The sequence below is a fragment of the Ambystoma mexicanum genome, chromosome 2p (genome assembly GCF_040938575.1).
Source record: "Ambystoma mexicanum isolate Mex_15411 chromosome 2p, UKY_AmexF1_1, whole genome shotgun sequence".
NCBI lineage: Eukaryota > Metazoa > Chordata > Amphibia > Caudata > Ambystomatidae > Ambystoma > Ambystoma mexicanum.
In genome coordinates this window covers 1,052,832,199-1,052,845,835 of record NC_090923.1, presented here as the reverse complement: position 1 = coordinate 1,052,845,835, position 13,637 = coordinate 1,052,832,199, and the positions used below count along the sequence as shown (strand labels likewise).

At 47.3% G+C, this 13,637-nt stretch overlaps 1 protein-coding gene across 1 annotated transcript in view; it reads right to left on the bottom strand.

Moving 5' to 3' along the window:
* Window positions 1–9,936, bottom strand: part of CAPN1 (calpain 1) — a 597,334-nt gene extending 587,398 nt beyond the window's left edge. Inside the window, exon 1 of the mRNA XM_069644966.1 lies at window positions 9,739–9,936. Coding sequence (XP_069501067.1) covers window positions 9,739–9,936 — 198 coding nt within the window. The remainder of the gene's footprint in view (window positions 1–9,738) is intronic.
* Between the last annotated feature and the right edge of the window lie 3,701 nt (window positions 9,937–13,637).

The window sequence follows — 13,637 nt, the reverse complement described above, 5'->3', positions numbered from 1 at the left end:
GAGAAAGGCATAATCTCTTGCTCCGGACCCCTTTTCTGGAGAAAAGCATCCATCGCTTATGCTGCTGTATCTGGTTTCCAGCTGAAAAAGACAACTTGACTGTTCAGCCTGGATGCTAACAGATCCGTCCTGCATGGACCCCTCAAGTTCATTAGGGTCTGAAATACTGGATTTTAAGTGATCCGACCGCGGCTGATTTTGCCGCGGCCGGAATGTTTGGATGAGAAAGGTCCGAACTACCAAACTTTTGCACCTATCTCATGCGAACACACTTACATACTACGGGGGCTGCAAGGGTTTCCTCCGCAACCCCCGCTCACTATACTGTAAAGTATAGTGAGCGGGTTGTTGCGGGGCACACCCCCGGATTTTTTGTTTTTACTTACCTTGAATGCTACCACAAAAGGTTCAAACTTTTGGTGTTCGAACCTTGGTGGTAGCTTTTTTCGGTCGTTTTGTACAGTCAGACCTTTTTTTTTTCGGTCCGATCGTACAAAATCAAAATACTGTCCTCTCCAGTTGCCAAACGCTGGCATCCCTCAAATATCTCAAATTTTAGTCTGCACCTTGTTCGCTAAACCTGAGAGATGTTCTGCCATAACGCTGACCCCGTCCTGAAGGCACATATGACAGAAATCGTTTGCTAGCTCTGCTAGCATACTGGACTTTGTCCTGCCCAGCCTGTTTATATATCTTACAGCGGAGATGTCAATTTTCACTAACACGCAACAATTTGTTCTGTCTGGAGTCCAACATTTCACAGTGAAGGACCCCGCCATTAGCTCTAGACCGTTGATATATAGCGCTAGCTCCTTCTCTGACCACCTGCCTCCCGTTGTCGTGTCCCGGCAATGGGCTCCTCAGCCCCATCGGCTGGCATCCAATTCTATTATGAGGTTTGGGGATGAGCCAAATATAGCTCGCCCACTACAGGCCTCCATGTGTCTGAACCACCACGACAGTTCTGTCCTCACCTCTGTGGAGATTGATATTCTTGGTTCATAAGCCAAGCCTTTTTGGAGGTATTAGGTTTTTAGTCATTGCTGCACCCTGTAATGCAGAGGCCCTGGAAATATCACCTGAAATGATGATGCCAGTCTCCCTACCAACCTGGCTATTTGCCTCTGTGAGATGGCTTCCCTTGATCTCTTTCATTAGCTGATTCACCTTTACTATTGGCACGCTGAGTGTAGCCGTCCTCGTGTCTATCATGATACCTAGAAACTCTGGCAACTGAGTAGGCACCAACTAAGACTTTTCCCAGTTTATTAGGAATCCGAAGCGCTGTAGCAAATCGGTCGTTGTCTTCGCCTGTTCTAATATTTCTTTGTCCTGTCCCATCAGACAGAAATCGTCTAAATATACTATAAATCTGATGCCCCGCCCTCTCAGGTGACTGACAACTGTTCTCATCAGTTTTCTAAAAGACCAAGGAGCTGATGCCAGTCCAAATGGGAGACATGTGACTTCCACTTCGAGCCTCTCAAGAAGAAATGAAGGAATCGCTCATGGTCTCTTGCGACTGGCATTAAATAGGCATCTTTGAGGTCTATCCTCACCAGCCAACCTCCTGTTTGTAAGACTGAGAAGATGGATACCCTTCATCTTGAAATGTCTGTAAATAAAGAACGTGTAAATAATGAATGTGTTTAAGTTTATCACTGGTCTGGTTTTCCATCTGCCCTTTACCAAGAAAATATTGCTCATAAAACCGGCTGAGGCGCTAGATGCCCTTTGTCGCTCTAGATCTAAGAACGCCCCGTCAAATATTGCTTTGTCTTCGTTGTTGAACACAATAGGTTGTTTGCATTGGGCACTGACAGAACTCTAACTGGAACCCTCGTACTGTCTGTTCAACCTGTGCATCTCCTGATAACTCTTTCCACTTCTCTAAGAACAATGCCATCTCCCCCCCACTACCTCCGGAGTCCCCGGCCCCGCCTGCCATATCGGTGCACTTGGGCCCATTCTTAACTGTATTTGTTTGCTGGATCTCCAACCTCTTCCTCTACCCCTTACTCTCACTGAAATAAGGGGGTCCTTCTGTGCTCTTCCGGCTCTCTCCAGCTGCTTTTGTTATTGTAGCTGGGCCTGTATGTCAAATAGCGGCTGGACAAGCAGCCCTTGCCTCTTCCAGCCTTTCCGAAAAACGTATGCCCAAAGACTTTCTAATGAGGCCCGAGCCTTGCGAATTGCTGCAGACATAGTGGAGAAAGTTGCCATCTTTTCAATGAAGGCATCATCAAAGAGCTTGCGTTTTGCATCGGACGCGGAGGTCGCCAGTTCCCCCATCTTGGGGTCTATCTTAACTAGGATGGACCACCTCCTCTCAGTCAATTCACTATTGGCATTGCCGAGTAAGCATATCACCCTCTGCGCCCAGCCAGCCAGAATCTCTGGTTCCACTTTCTGATCTGGCTGTTTTGCCTCTTCGGACATCTGCCAGACCTTGTTTATCTGGGTCTGGGGTGTTTCTCTGTACTGCAAATTATCTTGGGTCCAAGCCCATCTGTAGTAATGTGCACAATCACTGAAAATGCATAGATCTGCCTCTCTTCCACCAATCACAGCAGGTGGCCCAATTCCCGACACTAAAAGTGGCTTATTGTCTTCTGCCAATAATTACAAGTTTGCTGCTCCAAAAACCGTTCCGTTGACCTAACACTCCAACGCACGTCTCCCGCAGAAGTGACACTCCTGCGGTGCCGGAATTGCGATCCCATCGTGCCGCTTTGTCTTCCGCAGGAGAGCACCCTCCTATACTCCTAGTCTTGCGGCATCGAACCACCCAAGACCCGTCGCCCCTGACTCTCTGCGCTATGCGGAAATGTTTCCGCCACCAGCCCAGTACTGTCTCACCAGCCTAGGCTCGCTCGTGCTTCAAAACAATATTAAATCTGTATTAACGTAATGCACTCACGCACGCAAAGACCACACCATAATAAAAATATAAATGTGTACTTAACTGCTGCCCGAGCAGCAAAGAAAGAGGAAGGACTGGGAAAGGAAGTCAGGGTAAGGAAGTCAGGGTTATGGACTCAAGGAAAGGAGATTGGTTGCATATTTTAACATGCGATTAATTCAACCAATCATAAACGGTCTACAAAAATAAAAAAACACTAAGAAAAAATAAAGACTTTTCAGGGGAAATGTAGTATTTGTAATGGTTTATGTTTATTATTGATTTTTTTGTAATGCTGCTCGAGTGAAGTAAAGAGAAGAGAGCATCATCTGAGCCTCCGGTTTTGACATAGAATTGTATTCTGTACATAAAGTAGAGGAGTAGGGCTTTTTGGGCATAGGGCCCAAGGTTCCTCTTTTCAGGTAGATTTCCTTCTTCAGTGTGCTCTCTCGATCTTTTTCTTCCCCTAGCATCAGGTTTTGATTTGTAGAGAATATCCAGCTTGATGCCAAGAGCAGCGCAAGACTCCATTTGTGGGCCAGTGTGATCAGAGTTTAGCAGCAGTGAGGGATGTGGAGGCATGTTCCTCCCTTCATTGCCTTCACTGAACCAGGTTGACCACAGGCTATTTGAACCAGGCAATGCATTAGAAAGGGTTTGCCCGCCACACAGTACTTTATGGAATATCCATTTATCTCTCTGAAATTGCCCTCATAAACATCCCCTTCTACTTCTGTCATCTTAGAAAGGACCCTCCTAATTTCATCACTTTTGATCGAAGGTCTGCTTTGGGTGGATTTACATGCACCCAAACCATCATTCTTCTTTTAAGCTGCCCCAACTACACTTGGACCAGTTTTCTTTTTCCGTACTCTTAACTCCATTGCTTCACCCCTTCCCTTTACTCAGCAGGCTGCTGTCTGGATGACAAGGACAGAATATTCCAACTTCGATACAAGCCTAAGCACTGCGAGAACACTACTGTGCTAATTTGGCTCAGTATAAAAGAACTTTGATAAATTATATTACATCAGGGTTGGAAATAGCTGGGAGCTATTTAGCTCCTGCTTCTGCCCTGGAGAGCCTGCTTGGCTGGGCAGTAACAGATACCAGGAGCTACGTTTGGCTCCTACGGGCAACTGGTACGATACAAACCGAACTATGTGGCATTAACTTTCATTATTTTAGAATGTCTACTAAGAAGCATTAGATACATCTAGAAGGCATTTAAAGCATCACAGACTGTATATAATAGACAAAAGGTTAATTTGCATCTCGCACGAACGTTAGATTTGAGGCAGGCCATCTACTAGCTTCTGGTTCTCTAGGTGAAGTCTCCGGTTCTCTAGGTGATGCCCAATACCAGGAGGTAATTTGAGCTCCTAAGATCTTAAATTTCAACCTAGGGGCTGGGTGAAATATCGAGTTTTGAAGATATGTCGATATATATTTTAAATCAATATAGGAGGAGACAATATTGTTAACGAGATGTATATACACATTGCATAAAGTACTGTTTTTTTATTTACACAGCTGTGTGTACCCATTTATTATTTTGATCAATGTCTTATAAAAAAAAAAAAGGTGCTTGTAACGTCACGGATGTAGTTGGAGGCTTACAACTGAGCAGTTAACCTACATAAATAATATATGTCAAATGTCGCCATTCAGGCCAAAAATATTGAGATATGACTTTGGGTCAATATCGCCAGCCCTATCTCAATCCCCGTTATATTGCATTCCATTAGCTTTCTTCAGGTTTACTTTGGCAACCTGAGACCAGACCAACTCTAGATGGTTCGTGTTTTAGGATCTTCCTGGGTCTTCAGACACGGTACAGACACAAATTGCAGGTGTCGACTTTCCTAGCATAGAGGAGTGCACATCACCATGATCTGGCAGCTTACTCCCAGTTTCTTCTGTCACCGTCTCACAGCACCTAACTGGGATCATTTAACCACCCCTCAAGAAATGGCCAAGCAGGTGGGACTCTTGAAGGATGTGGAGCTTGCCCCTTCATCCCCCCCTCTTGTTCACCACATTCACCAATACTCAGCAAACTCTTGGCACATCTTGTCAATTGGTCTGGCGCTACCAGGTTATTCCCCTGGTGAGACCACTATGTAGTAACAACTACAGAGATGGCCCTTTCCCGCTAGGCCCAGAGATAGTCATGCATTGCCAATACAGAGTGGCCCTACAAGCTACCCATGAATATAGTTTTCAACCATTACGGACCTATGTGCGACTGGGCTACATGTGAGCTCTTCACAGAGTGGCTGATTGATCCAGAGGGACTAGGCTAGCCACAAAGATACTCCCACCTCCACAGTCAGTTGTGGGACCTGAGATGCCCCTTCGTAAGAGTACATCAAGGGTTTCTGAAATCAAACAATACACACAAACCCTTTATGCATGCCATTTACTATGCTAGCTTTGATTGACAATTAACAGACTCCACCCTCTTTTGGCAGGGCATTCTCTACCAGGCCCATGGTTCTGAGAAAATTACACTACAGCCCACTTCAAATTTCACAAAACTCCAAAATACAGAAGATATTTCCATTTGATTTTAGAGCACCACAACATAAAACTTTCTAAGAAATACCCTTGTCTCACTTACACTTTTCATTGTACTCCTAAAACCATTACCTGCCACAGAGAGAATTATGCAGAGCTTGCATAAAGATGAGCACAGCAAGCTTTATTAAATGAAACGTGCTCATAAATGGAAAATGGTATTTAGTCCTAAAAAAAAAAAAAGCCCCAAGACCGAGGAGAGATAGCTTGAATAACGTGTTCACACAAGAATCTTGACACTCTAGCCTGGTAAGGAAACACTGCTCAATCACGATACGCTTCAACCGCACAGAGCGGCACCAGTCAAAAAGTCATAAATGACACAGGCATGGTCTTTAAAAAAAACAGACATGCTTAAAATGGTTGCCTTTCATTGGAGAAGTTAAAATACGCATCTTCTCACCTACCATCTTTTTAAAATAGAATTTTATTTAATTGCTCATAACCATCACCTTCCATAAAATATAGTCTGAAAAGCCTCGTCTAGAGAAACCTGTAATTACACAATCTCGCCACTCCTTGGAGAAGGAGGCACTTCTTATAAAAACCCGGCAACAAATTAGCAGAGGCGTGCAACTTGCCAAACTAAAATATCTAGACAGCTTGCATGCACAAACTAAGCACTGTATTCAGACCCAACTACAAACTGGTTAATTCACCAGGGAACATACATAAGGCTTGGAGGGCGTTTTCCTCCATAGAACAAATTCAGCATTCCCTTTGTAAAGTCAATCCTTTGGGATACTAACAGAAGCTCAAAATATAACCTTGGGGTTGTATAGGCATCCAACTCCTTCCACAATATACATCACAGATCGAATTCCTGCTAACATTTATTGACCATTAACAGGGCTAAGACTCAGTTATTCATAATTAAGAGTCTGCATCCCCCAGTTTCCAGGTCCATTTCTTTCCACAACAAACCATTGAAAGAAAGTCTATCAACCCATTGCAGTTTTCAGTTTTCCATATGAATGAATCCTTTTGTGTTCCAAAAACATAGCCCCTATTTTCATTCAATTAAAGGAGATATTATTTTGTTTGACAGTGCCCCCAAAAGAAAGTTTCAATATCTGAAGTACAATGCAAGAAACTGGGCCCTTAGCAGGAGTAAGATTAGCGACGCATAGTAGGAGGAAAAATTTATCAGAATCACGTGCAGGCATTTGGGATGGGAACTGGGCCGTGTAAAGTAACCTTTGGGAGGATGGGGACAATGCCTTTTTCGGCAACAAAGTCCTTCAGATGATCGAGGAGCAGACGCATCCCCTTTCTGGCAGATTGGGACTACGGTCGCACCTTTTCAAGATTTTGGAACAGCACCTAATGCATTTTTCCTAACAATATTTTCTACTCCATTCAGGCCAAAAGGTATGCAGTAATTTAAATTTCCCAACAAACTTCTCCATACAGAATATGCTACTTCGAAAAAAGAAAAAAAAAGTCCCAAGTTTCACTGTATCTTGAATACTCCCAGTATTGTCCTCATACATGCTTCTTGAAGCGTCCACCCAAACCTGTTCTTCACCAAACGCTACAGGGTTATGACACAGACACAGAGTCACACACGACCCCTTTCTTCAAGATACACACCTCCACTGCATACTAAAGGAAAAAAAGTGCATTGTTCAGATTACCCAATTCCCTCTCAACAGGCCATACGACCTCCTGTGTATGCACACGCCCACCCAAGATGCCATTCTACATGATCCCATGTTCTGGATGGTCCACCTAAAACCCGCTGTAGAGTGCACACAGACCATCAAACTTTCTGCGCAGGACTATTCCCCAGCCCCCACCCACCACCTATTTTCTGCAGGGTCACCCTGTTAAAAATTACATTTGATCACCAGTAACATCTGATACTACTGGATCCAGCTCCTGGCGCATGTGCATCTACTGGATTGCAACTGCAATTTATCTTGATGTTTGGCCCGTATGGGGTCTACAGATTTCAGTTGATTTTTCACCAGTACAATCCTACGAGTATGCTGGGGCAAAGTCCCCCTTCATTCTTTAGCAACTGGGGCAGGAACCTCACTTTGTTCCGTAGAGATATTTAAGTTTGCAGTTTCCGACTATACATTCTAAATCCTAATGAGACAAAGAAGTGGGTCACCGTTGCTGGAGCAGAAAGCTGGAAAGGCAGCTCAGGAGGCGGTGAGAATGTTACATGTTCAGAGCTGCCTTTAAATCCTTTAAAATGCACTGTTGCGATCAGGGGAGATGTTGGCTCATATTCAGGGTAGGGTAAGAAAGGTCTGCCCCCTTAAGAAGAAGAATAAAAGAAAAATCAAAGGCCGAAACAGGAGTACAGTTGTGCTTGGTTTTTCATGCAGGGCAATAAAAACAAACATTACTTTTATGGACCACTATAAAAAAAAACTGAGCCATGCAAGATGCTATATGCCCACCCCAAGGCACTACATTGTATTCGCCTATGAAAGGTGGATAGAGAACAGGGGATTCCTCATCATTCAAACCTACAGCCCTCAAATTATGCACAGTTGCTTTCAGTGGATGCACTAGATCAGGGTTGTCCAACTCCAGACCTTGAGGGCCGGATCCATTCATTAATATTCATGAGATACCCTTGCCTACAACGATTCTAAATGTATGCACATTTTTCCTCATGAATATTAATGAGGGGTATCCTGAAAACCCATTAGGATTCCTGCCCTAGAGGCCTGGAATTGGACAACCCTGCACTAGACATTTAAGCATATATCTTATGGTACGCACCCCATTGCCCTTCCCGTCTCATATACACATGATGCTTCATCAGGTGCTGTAGCGGGGACAGCATCAGGGCCTCTCAAATGATAGGAGCTTTGACCCTCCGGGGGGGGGGCAGTACCCGCCAACTGCCCCCACGTTGCCAGTCAGCACGCTTGTAACACAGCAATATATTCCTTTCTGTATTTTTGTTCTACCGCTAAAAATGTACGCTTTGCAGAGCTCGCATTACAAGCTGCTTTTCCAGGAACCCATGCAGCTGTCACTTCCCAGTGATATACAGAAGTGTTATCATCTCATTACCTTCAAACACAGGTTCCTCCACATCAGCCACATGCTGACAAATAAGGGTGTATAGCTCTTCAGTGGGCATTTAGTGTTTATGCTGCCTGTTGGCTGCCCGTCTCGTGATAATGAGTGGATATTAACATTATTTTTGTCCCCACTGTAATGTATGCACCCTGTTAAGTTCCCACTGGATCCTACCCGTGATCGATTATAAGAAGTCACAGGAGTGGAATGAATCACGGACACGAAGCGGGTAACACCTAACCTTCTTTACCCCGTATCCTTCTTGTTCTGCCTTGAGCACGTCCCCACAAGTGATACATCCCCAAGTTCAACGCTGGGGAAAAAAATATGGGACAGGAGGAAGACAAACGTAGCAACAGGACACTACACACCCCACAGGTGCTTCACACTGTTTTCACTCTAAGCAGGGCGGCACCAACCATCAAGTTAAAAGTCCCTCCCTCCCGCCCCCCCCCCCCCATCTTCAGCCGGGTCCGGCTATAGCCTACCCATTCCTGTTTTTTTCTTTGCCTTCTACAACTTGTAGACCCCCTTTATAAAAAGTAAAGACTGCAACTACCACAACACCCACTTGCTACTGGACTACTTGAGAGTTCTGCTGCAAGGAGTATACACCCGGGTGCTTTTCCGCACGGGATATAACCTAGTGGCCCATTAACGTAATGCCGCCCCAGAAAAAACATGCCCCCCTCCCCCGAAACCCCCAGCCAAAATTCTCATTTCGGCAGCACGTACACACCCACCCTCTTCTGCAGTATACAGACGGCCTACATACAATGTACGCAATATATTGAACATATACACTCCAACCACCTGTCGCATGACTTCAAACTCGACCTCATTTCTACAGGGCATTTGTCCCAGTGCTCTTTCTGCAAGGCAAACACTCAGCAACCAGCCGCGTTTTCTGTAAGGTACGTACGCCCGGCCCCACTTTCTGTCGGATATATACGCACAAGGCACAGCCTGCATTGTGAACAGGGGTTTTATCACCCAACCCACCAATGTAACCAGGCTATGTAGAGCTTGACGGCAAGAACTATACACCAGAGTCGCCTACCTGTATGGGTAGACTGGCCAGAAGCCCACTTTCTGTAGCGTAACAAACAGTACACAGACGTACTCTGCCCCCTCCCGCTTTCATCAACTTTCATGATGCACCCATCTAGCCCAGTTTCCGAAGAGTATATAACCGACTGTCTCCATACCAAGGATATATAAACCCAGTCCCTCTCTGCTAAGACTTGCCACCACACGAACCTCGTTTTCTCGCTCTCCCGCTGCAGACTCTCAGCTTTCTTCAGACCTGCAGGGCTGTGGCTAGCCAACTCGAAGGCTGCAGTTCCTCTCCAGGACTCACCGCCCTTCCTCCTCCCCACGATCCGCCCCATACAGGCCCAGCCCATCCGTCTTCCTCCACAGGCAAGGCCCAGCCCTACACAATCCTGCCAGGCTTGCTAAGCGCTGCTACTCCTCCTACCCATGGTAGGACCAGCCCCTTGACGATCCTCTTCCTCCCAATACCAAACCTAGCCACCACCCAGTTGTTCCGTCTCTCCAACCAAGGCCGCGCCCAATATCCCCTCCTTCCCACATTAAGGCTTACCCTTCACTCCTCCTTCCCAAATAGGCCCTGCCTACTACATGCCAGCCGTAGCCCTACAAAGCCACACCCCTTCTTGCCGTGCCCCGGCGTTTCCATGATTTCGTTTTCCTTCCTTCTCTTCAGGCCAGACAGAGCCTACGTTAATCCTTCTCCACCCACTCCAACGAACCAGGACGCGCCCTCCGTTGTTCCTGTATTTCAGAACCACCCAGCTTCTACCCTTAACCATCTCGTCGCCGATCAAGCCCCCTCCTCCCCCCCGCCCCGCTCTCTGGGCATACCCCGCCCAACTCCTGCCCAAATCTAGTTAATTATTTGCTGGCGGCCCTCCCCTTGTTCTCATCTCTTCCCCGCGCGTCGTACCCCCCCCCCCCCCAGGCTTCCGCACCCTAGATACGTACATCATTATGGAAAGCCCACTATTTGGATTAGCTTTTTAAAAGGATATTAGGGTAGCTAGATTTTACGCAGCAAAAGCAGGGACACCTTTAAAGTCAGTATAATAGACCTAAAAGAAGGACACCACAGGCTAAGCAGTGAACAATTTGTATGATAACTCGCTACGCCCACAGATACAGTAGAATCAATTGCTGGCATATCATCATGGGTACCACCTTCACAAATGTGTTGTGGGGCACAGGTGGAGACGTGAAGTCACCAAAATGGAAGGGAAAGCCCGGAGATAGCATGTTTTTTTGTGTACCCAGAAAATATGTGAAAACCAGTGACATTCGTATAGTTGCAGGCTTCACATGTAAACAACCCATGTTCGAAGCTTGTAGGTGGTGCCTAATCCACCTTTGCCCTATTTGTCAAGACTGTTGAGTAGTAATACGCCAGTGTGCGCATGTGCAAGCGGGAACGAGGATCGCGCATGCGCTTGAGAAAATAAATACGGCCCGCCGGCAGTTCGCGCCGGGGACCTGAATGGCAACACGTCTCCGGCGTGTCTCTTTGTGTTCATGCAGAGCGCATGAGTGTGTGACAGCGTGGGGCCCACCAACACCCCCACGCCTCCTAACACTGGCGACGAGGACGGCGCAGGCGCAGTCCTCCGCTCCGACAGCGTTTGAAGAGGTGAACGTTGCTCTGTGTCGACACAGACCTACGCGTGTGGCCGGTGGCCATTTTAGGTTGCACGTGAAGTACAGTGGTAGCGGCCCGTGAGGGTGCTCGTGGGCCACCTACACTTTGCATTGCCTAACATCAATTTTTGGAACCCTTGCAGCCGCAGGGCCGTGGCACATGAAGTAAGAAGAGAAGGGGTGCAGGGAGAAAGCACCACATCACAAGTGGACCCAGCAGACCACATCACCCGCTGCACAAGGTGTCCAGCAGTCTCCCGTGAGTACCATACGCCAGGATGGGGGAGGAAGATGAACAAGAAGGCGCCATTGACCTTGTCCCACGCAGGATGAACAGTACACTAGCTCCCATGCCCGAATTTGAAACCACGGGCCCTCCATCCAAGTTGGGACCAAAATGGCTACTGTGAGTAAAAAGGCTAGAAATGTTTTTCATGGCCTCGGGAGTCACGGATGATGCAGCGAAGATCGCCATCATGGTGTACTCGGCAGGAGTGGAGGTCCACAAGATTTATGACTCTGAACATCAAAGTTGCCACATATGACGCAGTGAAACAAGCGCTCAGGGACTATTTTCTTCCCATGGCAAACGTAGACTTTGACAGGTTTGTCATGTGTGCGGAGAAGCAACGTGAAGACGAGTCACTGGACAAGTTTTGTGCGCGACTCCGACATCTAGCAAGCTCCTGTAGATGGGGAAACGAAGAGGAGATGGTTCGAAACCAGTTGCTGCAAGGGTGTAGCTCTGGGAAACTGCGGAGACAGGTCTTGAGAGAACCTGGACTGACCCTGCAACAAATCTTGGACACGGGGAGAGCATACGAACTGGCTGATGCCAGGGGGGCGAAAATGGACGCGGCCACGCATGTGAAAAAGGAGGAAGAGGCTTTCACAGTCGGACGCTCTGCAACAGGGAAGGCAAGATGGGTGCCAAGAAGTGGAGACAACCCCACAGTGCATAGCAATGCTCCATCATGCCAGTACTGCGGGTATGACCTGCCTCACGTAGGCGAGTGTCCCGCCAAATCAGGAGTCTGTGGCCGGTGTGGCACACCGGGACATTTATGCTAGGGTATGCAGAGCAACAACACCAGTTGCGGCATCGAGAGGACCTGAGAGGGTTGGCAGAGGTAACACTTGGAGAATAAGGGGAGTGTCGTCCGTCGAACATGGCATGCAAGATTTAAACATCGCGGAAGGAGGTTCAGTGAATGACGGATTGGACATAGAGGCTTGCTCAGTAACTTACGCATCATTTGACCAGGCAATAAGCTTAGCACGGGCAGCAGGAAAAGGGGCGCTCTTGGCAAAGGTGGACATAGAAGCAGCATTTAGGTTGCTCCCTGTTCACCCGCACAGTTTCTTCCTTGTAGGCTTCCAGTTTGAGGGTCAGGTGTATGTAGATAAGTGCATGCCAATGGGGTGCAGCATCTCATGCGTATATTTTGAAGCATTTAGTTCCTTCCTCGAATGGGCACTTAATAAAAAGGAGGGCAGGGGGGGGAAACGCATTATCTGGATGATTTTCTGTTCATAGGAAGAGGGGGCACGAATATTTGCGCAGCACTTCTCGATAATTTCTTGGGATTAACGGAGGAGTTGGGAGTACCTCTGGCGGGGGACAAAACGCAGGTACCCTGCACCAAGTTAACCTACCTGGGGATAGAAATAGACACGGTGGAAGGGACATGCAGATTACCGGCAGAGAAGATAGAGGAATTCATTGGCGACATAGATAGGGCATTACACGGGGAGAAGGCAACCGTAAAAAACATACAATCTTTGGTGGGCAAGTTTAATTTTGCCGCCAGGGTGATACCGGCCGGAAGAGTTTTTGCAAGACATCTGGCGGCGGCGACAGGAAGGCACGAAAAAGGGTGTCATAAGGTACGCCTCGGGGCGGGTGTGAGGGAAGACCTCAAAGTATGGCGCGCCTTTCTAAGGGAATTTAATGGGGTATGCATATGGCAGTCCCCATGGATTCCATGCGCACAGTTACAGTTGTTCACCGACGCGGCAGGTAGGGTGGGATTCGGGGCAATATTAGGAAAGGAATGGTGCCGGGCCGACTGGCCTAATGCATGGGTGAGGAAGGGGCTGTGCCAAAACATCACCATGTTGGAACTATTCCCAGTGGTGGCAGCAATGCACATTTGGTTGCGCAAACTGTGTAACAAACGTTTAGTGGTCTGGTCGGACAATCTGGCGGTGGTACAGGCGGTGAACACGCATTCAGCAAAATGCCCGGCCACGTTGTGCCTACTACGCCACATGGTTCGCAAATGTTTGGTGATGAATGCAGCCGTCAAAGCGCGGCACGTACCTGGGGTGGATAACACAGCGGCTGATGCACTTTCTCGTTCACAGACGATACGATTCAGGAAAGCGCACAGTCAAGCACAGCTCATCATGACTC